The following is a 14,604-nucleotide window of genomic DNA, read 5'->3' on the forward strand; positions in this document are numbered from 1 at the left end:
TTATTAATTATTATATGATCAGTAAAAATTATTAGTGATAGCAATAGTGTTTGAAGCTTTTGCGGCGCTTCAATGGATGACATTGGGACTACTCCAAGCAGCAAAATTTGGGAATTATTTTGAGGTATTATTTGAGAAAGTAAGGTCCAAACATAAATAGGTCATACATTTTAAATGGATGTGATCCAATTTGTGGATGGAAAGAGTTAGGTATAGATGGTGAAAAACAGGTGAGAGCTACTTTAATTGATTAAAAACCAGAGCCAACTTAACCCAATCTCAGCCCAGCCTCATGACCATGTGTGCTACGACTAAATTAACAGTGTGTTTAACAACGCATCCTTCCTAACGCCTTAAAGAAGTGGATGTGGAAACCGAACTCCACGGTAACGACCATTTGTCGGGCTGCGAGGGCCTGGGAGTTGAATAGATGCGGTAAGCGAAAGCCTGCTTCCTACCAGAGGGGTGTCGAGCGCTGCCCGCTATGCTTGTGGGTGGTGGGCGAGAGACATCATCTTTCTCCACAGATCTTCTCGCTCGCCCCTCTTTTGCTTCCACTCACAGCTCTCCCCCTCCAACTCTTAATGTCCCCCGTAACACTCACTGTTCTGATTTTCATAAAGTCGTTCTTCTCCCCTCGCTGCCCAGTGTGTGATACCGGGATATGTGTAAAATAAATGATGTATATAGCTGTAGGGGGAAGCCTTCCTCCCCCAGAACTACCTTAGCGTTCAGGGAACATTGAACATTAGATCCTCGTTTAGTGAATAAATAAGCATTCAACTGAATGGCAGTGTTCGCGTTGGACTTTTGTGCATATTTTACCAGAAAAGGAGCTAGGCCATTAGGGAGTTAATATCAAATAAATCTCCACTGGTCGACTGGCAGAAAGGGACCGGCGGCTCTGTAGCGCCCTGTTGGGTTACTAATGACCTGAGCGGGCTTCAAATGAAGCCGTCATATGCATGTCATTTGCAGTATGTATATATTTATATATTATCTTCTAATTGTGTTTGAGAAGAGAACAAAGCCACGAGCGCAGCATTTAGGATCAGGCCGTAAATGCTTTACAAAAGACTAAATAAGCTTGCTTTGATTAGTGCATTAAAGTGTGTGTGTGTATGTGTGTGTGTGTGTTCACTGTATGTGTTAGTGCAGATGACAGAATGATACTTATTCAGTCAAGTGTGACAATAACCATGGAAGATCGTAGTGCTTCAGAAAGCTTTAAAACACTCTGAGCTAAGACAGTATTTCTCTATCAATGTATGAACACTTTGGAAAACCAATACTACCTTTAAACATTTTCATATCTAATTAAATATAATCAATACATTTGATAAGCAATCAATGGTCAATTCTATTTTGTCTAAATAAATGACAAAATAATCTGAAAATTAAAGCCAATCGTCATCAAATGAATTTTGGGCATCAACATTATAATATTATAGTATGAAAAATGGATTGAATTAGCATTGCATTATTAGTGTTTTTAAAGATTAAAGGAAAAGTTCAGCCAAAAATGAAATTTAATATGCTCTCTCTCACATCAATCCATTCCAAGCCCATAAGAATTTTTGTTCATCTTTGTAACACAAATAAATACATTTTTAATACTCTCATTTTTAATACTCTGCAATGAAAGTATATAATCAAGTCATCCTTATGATTTGCGTGGTATGAACCAAAGTCATCATGACTGCTTTCTGAACAGATTTAATTTAGGATTTTATTCATACATAAACATTCCTCTATGCACACATACATAGAGTTCATCAAATATGGTAAACAGAAGTGCAAATGTGCACACTAAGCTTAAAAATCTAAAGTAATCTAAATGTAAACACTGTAAATGAGCATGTACAATATCAACCAATACTGATGGACTGCTGTGTATTCCTAACTAAAAGACACAATCGGGATCATCTTCGCTGCATGTTAATTTATTAACTTTTCACTCAGTAGACGCAAATTCTACTTGACAACAGTCAGTCACCCACTCTTTAAAGAAAACCTACAAGTTTTTCCTTTCTTGTTCTTGCAGCTAATTAAAACTTAAGAAAAAAAAATCAAACAATGAGGCCTAGTTCTCTGTGGAGCTTTGGAGCCATCTGGAGCACTCGCAGCCCCTCTCGTTTCTCTCCGTCTTACTGCCTGTGAAATTAAATATGCTCTAGAGAAACGGCTTAGTGAATAGTGTTGCACTCTCAAATAAAATTAGCCAGCGATTTTGAAACAACCAGGCCTACTAAAACAACGTAGCTTAATTAGTTACAGTCAAACTATCACTATGTACACAGCACACACTGCGTAATGTAGGACTACTGCGATTGATAACTATTCCAATCCTTGAAATGATTATTGCGTCAGTGCGTTACGGGGTGATTAACCAACAATTTGTTTTTTTCCTGTACACAGTCATCCTTCCTGTCTGAAGAAAATGTTTACAGCATGTTGGCTTGAATCCCTATTCATTACAATATTTATAAAAGAGAGAGATATTCACCTTTACGAAGATTGAAGTTCATTTTAATCTGATGATTGTAAATGAACAGCTAGCAGCACATTTGTGTGTACAAAAAGAGCTCATTCAGATTGGTGACATTTAGCATCATTAGCATTGTAGCATGCACTCCAGGCAACAGAAAGTCTCAGTCTAATTTAAACTTTTAAACCTTTACTCTTTTTTTTCCCCCATTCTTACAGATAGATAAAAATCTCATAAAAGCAAAAAGCGGGGCACATATTATGATGGGAGCAGATCTGAGGTTTGAAGCTAACCATGGTCCAGTAATTAGCATGTGCAGGCGCTGCGTTGGTTAGCAGTCCTCGTGCTGAGGAGTTGATGAACTGTGCTAGAGATAAAACCCTGGAGCCACACACAAATAAATCTGTCATTTCACACGTTATCATATTCATGAGCGTGTGAGTCTGGGTTTGTATCTCTCTTTGTGTGTGTGTGTATGTGTGTGTGTGTGTGTGTGTGTAGCACATTACAGATGTTACAATAAGCCTACTTGTGTGTCTCAAATGTGCTAGCTATTTGGGAAACGATTGCTTTTCAGACCAGAAGTTTTTGGGTATTTTTTTCCCCGGGAGAGAGTCTACATGCTGCTAGTGTTTTTGCCGTTTGGGCGAAAATGAGCGAAGAGCTAACGATGTTTGTCGTGTGTCTCCAAGCCGCCTGTTTGTTTATGCTAGGCCAGTTCTGCCCAGTGCTGCCTGTAAATAATTACCCACCCTAATTATGGCCTGGAGTTAGCAAGCGCGCTAAATGCTTTTCTGATGAGTACTGCCCTGGGTTAGCAGGTGCTGGGTGGCCCTCCTAGGGACTCAGATTGAAGAGGGGGACCATATTCCTCCCTCGGGTACCACAGGCGAATGGGTCGTGTCGCTTAGACATACCCCGAAGAATAATGTGTTTTATGCAGGGTGGGGGGGTGTTCTCCACACTTTCGGAGGTGGGGGGCAGGCATTGTCTTGTGTGCAGCTGGCCCCTAGTGTGAGATCCATTACGCTGGCCTTAAGATCGCCTTATTTTAAGGACCTTTGTCATTAAGATGTGTCTTGCTGATAGGAATCAAAATAAAGTGCTGAAGTTAGCTGGATGAATCTATTCGGATCCGAAGACTTGGTGGTGCCAATCAGGGTAAAACATGCAATTGAACTTGACAGACAGTGATCAATAATTATTTTTTCATTATTATTATTAAAATGTCACATTAGACAATACTTAGTTTTAAGGTGTCCTTGTTATATGTTACATGTACTTAATGTACTATTATGCATAATTACATGCAAGTAACCCTAAGCCAAACCCTAATCCTAACCCTAACCTTAAAGATAAATATTAACATTTTTCATTATTATTAAAATGCCACATTATTTTTAAATAATTATTATTATTAAAAAACAGCTTTTTGAGTTTCATGGGAGGGTGAATAGTTTTGATTCAGCTGGATTCCGATTCAATTCAGTCTCATTAGATTTGGATTGAGTGATTAATTTGGGTGTACTTCAGTTAAAGTGAAAACTTTGCCTAAATTTGCAGAAATTAATTCTCTCTGCGTTAATGCTTTGTAAATTATACAGGGCGGTGTTTCAGACTAATCTAAACTATTTATTAAATGTACTGGCTCGAGTGAGTCATTAGTTTTGATAATCGGGTTAAGGCTCGTTCACATAATGTTAACTATTAAAGTTAACTATTGACTATTAAACATTAACTATTATCATCCATTTTATCATCATCCGGGGTTTAATCAGACTTAATGATTGGAGAAGTCACCAGAGAGAATAATGTTTTCTCCACGGAAGATTCACAAAAAAATTTAAATATAACGATAACTATATTAGCTGCTGAATTCCAGGGAAAAATAAAATCAAAATTGCTCAGAAATTGCGTTTCCATGGTCAAAACCTTCCACCTTAGTCAAAAACGCGTCACAATCCGATGACTTTCTTTATCTCATAAAGTCAGAATTATGAGATAAAATGTCACAGTTCGTTTTTTCTTTAATCCACGCCAGAAATGAGCTACTATTCTCATAGAATTATGCAAACTTATTAATAGTTATAGTCAATATAGTAATCGTTATTGGTGTAAACAGGCCTTTATAGCCTACTGCTTGCGCAAAATATAAATTATCTTTTTTTTTTTGCCATGACTAACTCCAAAAATGGAAGGGGGCACTGCAGTAACCACCCTGACTTATTTTTACAATTATCCATGTTTTAAGTATTTGACGAGCTGGATGTATCAAAAGTTTATTCCAAAAACAACTGCACTACAACTGATAAACACACGCCGTTAAAGCTGAAAATAAATCTCGACGTAAAACCCACAATGGTGTCAAGCTCTAAAATACTTTTACAAAGACATGCTGAACTCCGTCTTGGTGGAGGGGTTGGACAGGGGGGCAGCTTGTGTGTGCCATCACGAGTGCTGTGTGTGTCTTGTAGCATGTCGCATCAAACTTTTACCCCCCACGGACGCGCTCAGTCTGTCTCCCAAACTTGCGCAGACTTGCATTATGTCAGCTCGCGCTTTGCCACCCCATTTGCTGTAGCTGTACTGCTGTGAGCGCAGACAGACTTATCAATCAAACCCGGCTTGATGGATTCTTCAGAACGATGGAACGATCGCCTCAGAAGAGCTGCGGAGTCTCGGAGCGCTTTTTTCTTTGACATAAGGGTATGCAAAGAGTGTAAATGGATGAACGGTTGATTGATTCTCGCCAGCGATGTTGTTGACAGCAGGAAATGTGTTTTGCATTGACTGTGTTTGCATGGGAATTTGCACGGGGCATGAGTTATCGAGCAGGAGTTTGGACCTTAGGCGATTCTACATAACGATGGCAGGTCGGAGACGCCGAAATTCACTGTTTAACAGCCGTTACCTGTGGAGGGCCCCGCAGAGAGAGCGCGCACAACCACAACAAAACAAAACATTACATGTTTAGAAAGGTTATAAGGCAGAATAAAAATATTTTGCTCTTGCAAAAACATAAGTCTCGTCGGTTAATGGCGATTTATCATTTAAATAGTTTTAAGGGTGGCCCCTCTCACCCTCTGCCCCAATGCATAGTGGGCCCCCACATCACAGGGCCCCGTCTGCCTGACGACGGCTCCGCGTTTAGGTGTCATCATTACTAAAGAGCTCATGTTTGGAAGAGTGATACTAAGAGGGGTATTAAGACTAGATATTGTCAGAGCTCTCATCAGGGTATCTGTAGTGAAAAACGACCCTGTCCTAGAGATGGTAATAACGCAATGGATGCACACAGTTTTCCTGTCAGCTTTACTTTTTTTTTTTAGACACTCTCTTCCTAACTCCCTGCCTTCATACCAACCTCTCCATTTATCTGTGTCTGTCAGTAGTTCCTGTGGAATGACCTACAAGGACACGAAACTAAATACACAAATGAAATCGTTTTTTTTTGTGGCTTCTCTGTGTAAAATGTGCTACTTCTGAGTGTCATTCACCACACAATAAACTTTAAACTATTGTAATTTTTCCTGACTCTTACAAAAAATTATTTTTTTCTAGATATTTAGGTGACAACATCTTCACGTCCCTTCATCACCAGTGAATGCTGGTATTTTTATTGTGTTTAGTTGAGCATCCGAAGTATATAAAACCACAAAATGTCCACGAAATCTGAAGTGAACAAAATAGGACTAAAAAATAAACAACGCTTGTCTTCATCCTAAAATAGGAGTACATAAGTGCATTTTTAATAAAGAAATGACATAACAAGCCTCCATTATGATTATGTGAACGTAAACAAGATTTGAAATAATGTTACTTTAACTGCATTTCAAACAAAGTTACTTAAAACTTTGAGGGAATATGGTACATTCGACGACAAACACATAAATAAGAGGTTTTAGCAATTGCGCTACGCACACACGTTCAAAAACAATCAAATTTTGTTTCTGATCATTTCAAAAGTCATAAAAATGCGATAGACACTCCAGCATTAAAGTTAAAAAAAGCAAACACGACGGCATGTGTGATTAGCCTCTCCGTCAAACACGAAATAATCGTTGTAGACACTTTTTCACTTCTATTCAAAACACACACGGGGGTCCCATTACTTCGCTCTAAAGCTTCTTTAAAAAAAGTGTTCGAAAGCAACCATGAAGAAGAACAAAAAAAAAAAATCCATTCTCTAGAGACAAACAAAACCATTAATTAAAACAAGCTCTCAGACATCAATCTCTCTGCCTGTCACAAAATTATCATAATCTGGCAATGTTAAGAGTCTGTAGAGTAAACAGTTAATTTAGAGGAGTATTAATCAAAAAGTCTGGCTCTCTGTACCCCCTCTGTGCTGTGGCACTCGTACTTTTTCATCTAGCGCACTTTGTACACTTTGCACAGAGAGGGGGCAACTTTTAATGCCTTTCTTCACGTGTGTACTTCAAGAACGGTAATATTCACGAATTCCACGTTACCTTCAAGTATTCAACCTGAGAGTTGTGTGTGACCTCCAATGTATCTTAATTGCATGAGATGTTCATAAACGGACGTATTTTGTGAGCAGAATGTCAGTATTCACCACCCATGATGTACAGATGATGCAAGACAAACGAAACACACAACTTACACAGCTTACGTCCTGATCAGGGCTGGTTTTTCCAGAACTGTCTCATTAAAGCCGTAATCATGAGTTGTGGTGCTCACTTGGGTGACACGGGTTCGATTCTGGCCTTCTTTCTTGATCCAGTGTCCTTTCATTCTCCATGTTCTCAGTCTATTAAAAAAGACAATAGAAGATGTAGTCAAAAAGATTAGACGGTCACACTATAGTTTGGGGAATAATTCTAACTATTAACTAACTTTTAACTCAGTTTAATTTGCTGCTTATTAATAGTTAGAAGTTAAGTTTAGGTGTGGAGTAGGATTAAGGGATCTACAATATGGTCATGCAGAATAAGGCATTAATATGTGCTTGATAAACAGTATGCTAATAAATAACTTTAATAGTAAGAATTCATCCCTAAACTAAAGTGTTATCCATTAAACAAGTCTACCAGGAACATTTGCCCTGTCTATTAGCAGCAACATAAATCATCTGTGATTTCTATAACATTTTATACCTTAAAATATAACAGTATTTTCATATTCATCAAGAAAGAGAGATCCAAAATCCTGAAAAAAAACTTCAACGCTAATGTGTCCACAAAATGAAACGGTTTTGAACTTGGCTTCATCCGATGTTCAGTTTTCTGTTCTGGAAATGTATGCAAATCAGTACATAAATATGCAAATATAATACCTCATTTGCATATTTAAACTTGCCATACAAAACAATTGTCTTCATTTACTGCGATCAACCAGCTGGGGAAAGTACGATCGTATCTGTTCCTTGAAACAAATCCCCTATTCGCCTCTTTTTTTTTTTTTTTTTTTTTTTTACAAAAACATTCTGTTGTGCTCTGGTGCTCACATGGGTGATGCAGGTTCGAATCCAGCTTGCAACCTGCCAGGATCCAATTCCCCAGCTCTCTCCATGATCTCTGTTGAATAAACAAGGCGAGATGTAGTCAAAACAATACAGAAATCTACAGAGGACGTGCTGTAGCTGCAGTAAGAGGCGAGCGGGGCCGATACGAACAGATGGTGAGAGACTGTCATAGCAGTTGAAGGTTTATTCACAGGTGTGTTTGAGGAGTCTGTGTGTGTGTATGAGGGGAACTAAGAGAGAGCTGGAGAGATGGGGGGCACTGCTGGTGTAATAATGTTGGAGTGGGTGTATAATGTGAGTATACAAGCTGTTAATCTCTCCTGTGTAGCTGTGTTTAAATGTGTTTATGCTTCATTAAGCATGCATTACCTGCTTCATTACTGCTGTGTTGCAGCCACAGCCAGCGAGTCTCACACTCGGAGAGTGTGGATGTGTGAAGTTCGTCGCTCTCACAGATTGACCCGGCCCTGACAGGACGCTTGCTCCTCTGAGGTACTAAGAAACTTGCTTTAGTTTCGTTGGTGCAGTGTGGAAAGGCGATATGAGAATGGGTGATTATTAATGACAGAGTTTTTGAGTGAACCGGCTAGTGGAAATGTCAATTTTTTCTGTCCCTAGCCTTTACAGAAATATTACACTCGTTTTATTTTGAGGTCAAAAAACAGGTTTTTCCACCATTTAAAATACAAAAATTTATTCATAACTATTAAATATATGATGTATATGAACAAAATGCCAATTAAAACTTCTAAAATATATAATGATAGTAGTGGTCCCCCCCTGGAGTTGTGTCACTGTGGTGTTACCATTGGACTAAAAATCTTTTATTTAGATTTTTTATTTATTTTTTTTTATTATCACGCTGATGACCACTATTTCTACTACTTCTACCCATTTCCTAAAGATCTATGAAAATGGCCCAAGATAAGTCCACTGTCTTTTTTCAGTTATCAGAAATGTTCTCATTTAGCTCCTGATTTCTCATGAAGCTTTTAGTTGAAGTCACTGGTATGACCTACTTTGTCAAATACTAGAACACAAATGGATGAAACTACTTAATTTAGTGAGTATACCATGATGACAACATGTGGTATGATACCTTGCTGCAGACATTTAGTAAAATGCATTTTTCATGAAAATTGTCACTTGTGTTAGCTTTCTTATGGGTAACACCAGTGAAGATCAGTTTATGTTTATGTTCTTTTACTAACTGCTTTCACTAATTGATAAATGTATGCCAATTTAGTCTCATCTAACAATTACAGTTGAAGAATAAGGATCTTTGGTTTTATGTATGTCACTGGTCATTCAGTGTGTGTGTGTGTGTGTGTGTGTGTGTGTGCATGTGTGTGTGTTTTCTGTCACATTAAATAAAATGTGTCACATGCGACGATAATATTTTTTTTTTTCAAATATTTTAATTGTTATAGCAAAACAATACGGGTTGTTTCCACTATACTCTGAAGTTCTTTTCTTTTTCTTCCTTTTTTCTATAACCTTTAGATTTTTTTTAACGAAGAGATTGTTCATATTACATCCACTTGATTTGTTTTTTCCCACCTTTTTTATGCCCTTGCTGATAACAGTATTATTGATTTATAGTTTTTACAGCGTTAAGCACAGTGTTATGTAATACTGGATCATTGTTGTTATGTGTAAATGCTTAATTACATCATTTACAGGATTCTTATTGTGAGGAAAATGTTTTTGTCTTATTTAATTAAAGCTTGAAAAAAATATGGTTATATACAACATGGCTAACAGAGATTAGAAATAGGCCTTATTTTGAAGTTAAGAAAAAAAGTTTGGTTTTTTTAGGTTTTAATCGGTTAAATCATAATTTACAGGTGACAATATTTTAATTTTGATGGATATCAATTGTGTCATTATCTCTTCTGAGAATATTTTTTTCTTTTTACAAAATTTGGTTAAAAGTGGACCAAGTACTCTGGAACAAAAAGCTAAATGAACTGCAACCGTATTTTTGCATATAACTGAATTAATTAATTAATTCAAATATAAGTATGTAGCTATAACAGGTTTTGTGCATCTCCAGAAACAAATGTTTTGAGATTGCAAATATGTTTTTTAATTTTGTAGTAGATAAATGAATAAATGTAGTTTAAAATTTAATGCAAGGATAAAATACTTTATAAAAGAGTGTGTAAGAGTCTGGTGTCACAGACGCAAAGGATCAAAATGATCGAGGGCACAGCGCTCTCTACTCCTCAAGACAAATGGCGACACCTTGTGGCCACTGACTAAAAGCCATGCCTTTCCCATAGAAAACAATGGATTTAACCAGTTCGGACAGTTGCAACTCACTGAGAAATTGCAGAAGTACATTATTTATTATTTGAGGTCATAAATACTGATTTTGCATAATAATTTATCAATTTTAAACTGTTCACATACAATTATTTAATCATTTAAATTCACACTGAAGCTATTTATACAGTGAGGTAATTTAATATTTTATAGAATGTAATAGAACGTGAATATAAAGTAAATAAATGTATTGAAAAATCACGACATCTGACCTTTTATACACATTTTTGTCACATGACGACAGGCAGCATGAGTTGGGAAGCTTTGTGGGGTTTTACTTTATTATTCCTTCCATCGTTTACGAACGGACCAAAAAAATCGAATTATATTTTTGTCTTCTCACTTAAATCGTACTAGCTGAATTATTAAATTGTACACAAAATACGAATGATTGGTTTAAATTTGCTTTTCTATTTGTTTTAGTAAAAATTGTAGGACTTTTATTTTGAATGTATGCTAAGGGAAATACGTCAGCGAAGGTCGTTGGGAAAATCCAGAGCCGTTGCTGTGTGATGATGATGAGTTCGACACACAGTTGACCCGCCGGTCACGGTACAGAACGGTTATATCACCTCTTCGTTTCAATCCAAGAGTCACGACAGCTGGGATCGAAACCTAAAGGCTCCTCGCTATAAAGCTGCCATTTCCTGTTTAAACGGGCTCATTAGATACGAGAGAAGTGTCTAGAATCAGCAGGTCACTGTCCGGGAAACACCGGGAGACGCGTCGACATGAGGAGTTTACCGTATTTCTGCCGGGGACAGGTGGTCCGCGGATTCGGCCGTGGAAGCAAAGACCTGGGCATCCCAACAGGTGAGACTACCGAGAAAAGAAATAGCTAGCGTTGGTCCACAGAGACCAGTTCTGAGAACATTTACTGGAACTTCTTTCTGTGGGAGAGAAAGAGGAAGAGACATGACTGTGTGTCAGTACGTTAGATATTATTCACTTTTGTTAAATAAAAGGACCCAATTAAAATTATACTGTGACTGAGATAACGTTACATTCTGATTAACCTCACGGGCGAAGTAATCATTTAAGTATTAAAACAGGTTGTTAATTATTTGACTTTCTTTACACTCAATAAGTGATCAGTTCCTTTGGATGTCATACGAGGAAAGTATTATGAAGTTTGAATCATGCTTGAAATTAAACCGCTTTAATTTAATATTCAGTTAAACACCACACTCTTGTAATGAATGATATCTTTAAACTGAAGCTCTGGATAAATTAATATATAACTATGTCTTACTACATGCTTCTGTTAACTGCTTTATTCTGATTGGCCAGACACGACGCTTCGTGTAACAGGGCCCGCCCATTTTTCAGTGGCCTTGGTTCCCCATTCATTTTTCCCATAGAGAGTTTATAGAAGTGAACCATACTAACCTGCTACGAGGTGAATCTTAAAATTACAAACTTTGATTTGAAGCAAAAGGTACTTGAAAATTTGACAAAATGGCTAAAGTACAAAGATTTGTACTTAAACGCTTTAATGAATCATTGTAAATGACCGGTTAAAAAAAAAAAAGATTTAAAGATGTACATTTTATAGAGATGGGGATAAACAATATATTGTGGGTTTATTGCAAAATATGCATATTAAGTGTACAAATATTTAAGTAGTTTGAGAGTGCTGGGAAACTGACTTCATTACCCATTATTCTACAGAGAAATCCACTGTAAATGTAGTTTTTCCACAAGAAATGTGCAGTTAATAATGCAGTTGATAGCTTCAACAAAATATATACCATTGATTAGCAACCCTAATAGTCTGTCTGGAACAGTACTGTTCTAGATCTGTTCCCCTATGGAGATAATGAATGGGGTTTTTACTTCTGGAAGCCAACTGCTGTACTCTTATCACCAGATTGGATATTTCAGCACAGCCCATGGCAACACTACTTCTGTGTCTCTCGTGTCATGTTTTATATTGACACTAGTGATGCCTGAATCGTTCTACTGATACTGGTATTCGTGATCACATTTTTGTATATTTTCAAGAACTTGCACTTCTTCTAAATGGCTGTATATTATCTCTTGCTTTAAGTTTTTGTACATCTGAAGAGCTCAGGTCTCAAATGTAAACACACACACACACACACACATATATTCTGATTAAAGAAAGCAACACAAAGCCAGTAGAGCTAATGTTTTCTTTTCCATTCCCATCCCAGCAAACTTCCCAGAGTCGGTTGTGGACAATCTCCCCGCTGACATTAGCACAGGAATCTACTACGGATGGGCACGCGTGGATAATGGAGATATTCACAAGATGGTGATGAGCATCGGCTGGAACCCTTACTACAAAAACACAAAGAAGTCCATAGTGCGTCCATATCTGTATTTCTAGTGTGCAACCATCTAAAAGCTAAACAGCTGATATCGTTGCATTCATCAAATGGTCTTATTTAATAGTGTTAGAGTTGATTTGTATGTCTCATGTCTGATATCAAACATTTATCTAACAGGAAACACATGTGATCCACACTTTTAAGGAAGATTTCTATGGTCAGATATTGAGTGTGGCCATGGTTGGCTACATTCGCCCTGAGAGAGGATTCAAATCACTTGGTAAGACATTGAGCTGAACTCTCTCCCACATCACATGATCTCACCCACACAGACACACTCATTCTGTAACAAACTCACGGTTGTGTCTTCCTCACAGACGAGCTGATAGCAGCGATTCATAGTGACATTGAGGAGGCCGAGATGAAGCTGGACCTGCCTGAGCACTTGAAACTGAAAGAGCATAATTTCTTCAAGACGTCAGTATCGACAACAGCCAATCAGATCTTGAACGGTCATCGACTGTAACGGTCTCTTTCACCATCACCTATTTAAAGCCTGTTTATTACATATGCAGTTTGTTGTTTTCTTTGTTAAAATGATTTCTGTCCCCATGTGGTGCTTTGGTCAGGTGCAGGCACAATATGTATTTGTTCATACGGTATCACCGCGTAGCCCTGTTGTTTCGATATTTATCGCAAAAAGGAGGATTCAGGTTACTTGCTGGTGAATGATCACTGCGATCAAAGAGCCCTTCCCAGAATCCATGATTGCGTCAGGGAGTGTCAAAAATAGAAATAAAATCTTTAGATGAAGAGTTCTTCCTCAACCTTCACTTTAATTTCATTTTTGTTTAAACAAGTCAAAATTGGCGTTCCTCCTCTTTGAGATAAAATGAATGCTTTTTATGGTTCTCAGAGAACCGTGCCCAGAGGTGGAAGTCCAAGGCTGAGATAAAGAGAGTTAAAGTAAAGCCCAGGTTGTTTGTAATATGAGTGCAAAACTGGGCAGGCGGAGAACAAACAGTGACTGAAGATAAAATGTATTAATTTACATGGTCTTTTAAATATTTAAATTTGTACAGAAGCTCTGCATAGCAAACACTTGCTAATGTGTACATATGTATTACTAAACCTTAATCTAATATAACATTTTCTTTTACTCTGATATATTTAGAGTCAGGTTTTACATTTGTAAAGACACTCAAGAGTCCGGTTAGATCATGTAGGTTTACTTTGTCCTCGTTGTGTTCTTGTTGAACTGATGCTAGAAACACGTGCTGCTGGTCTAGCGTTAAACTGCAGCAATCTTCTGTACAGGGGCGGTCGCGACGTTATTAGCGAAATTTCATGGGCAAAAGAAATCATAAATAATAAATTAATTGTTAGTAGTGTAGGGATGTATGTTTACACAGAAATCAGTTTTAAACCAAATTTTCGCCACTTTCTGGTCTGAGTGGCTAATCTGTGTGTGGGAAATGGTTTGCCCTCAAGTGAAATTCCCCATCACGTGGACTTGGATTTCGCCCGCGAAAATTCGCTTTAGAACGATAAATGTGATCGCACCACTGATCGATCTATCTATCTATCTATCTATATATATATATATACACACACGTTCTCTATTATATATCAGTGGATCGCACCTTAATTTAGGAATAGTAAAATTAATAGTACTATTACTATTAATAGTAATTAATAGTAAAACTTTACTCTTTAAAAGCTGTTTGTTAATGCTATCTTCACAACCTATATTCATCAGACTGGGCCTTTAATTGTTGAACTGGTGCTTTTGTAGATGTTTGGTACTGTGTGCGTATGTTTTCGGTTTCTTTTTTCTTTTTCTTGTTGTAGGTCAGGGCAGTGCCTTAAGTATGTGAAATATACAGTGCACAACCAAGCATTCCTTCAATGTTGACACCTGCTTGTAAGCATTAAACAAAAATGCCTTATGTTTTACTGTTGTCTTTTTTTTTTTTTTTTTTTATGTTTTCATGTCAGAAATAATTGCC

At 37.4% G+C, this 14,604-nt stretch overlaps 1 protein-coding gene across 1 annotated transcript; it reads left to right on the forward strand.

Moving 5' to 3' along the window:
- Window positions 1-10,784: 10,784 nt before the first annotated feature.
- Window positions 10,785-14,549, forward strand: LOC127963320 (riboflavin kinase). The gene is made up of 4 exons (XM_052563170.1): window positions 10,785-11,114; window positions 12,479-12,630; window positions 12,773-12,875; window positions 12,973-14,549. Exons 1-4 carry the CDS (start codon window positions 11,033-11,035, stop codon window positions 13,119-13,121), a joined length of 486 nt encoding a protein of 161 aa, XP_052419130.1. The 5' UTR covers window positions 10,785-11,032; the 3' UTR covers window positions 13,122-14,549.
- Window positions 14,550-14,604: the final 55 nt, after the last annotated feature.

Source organism: Carassius gibelio, chromosome B8, assembly GCF_023724105.1.
Source record: "Carassius gibelio isolate Cgi1373 ecotype wild population from Czech Republic chromosome B8, carGib1.2-hapl.c, whole genome shotgun sequence".
Taxonomy (NCBI): Eukaryota; Metazoa; Chordata; class Actinopteri; order Cypriniformes; family Cyprinidae; genus Carassius; species Carassius gibelio.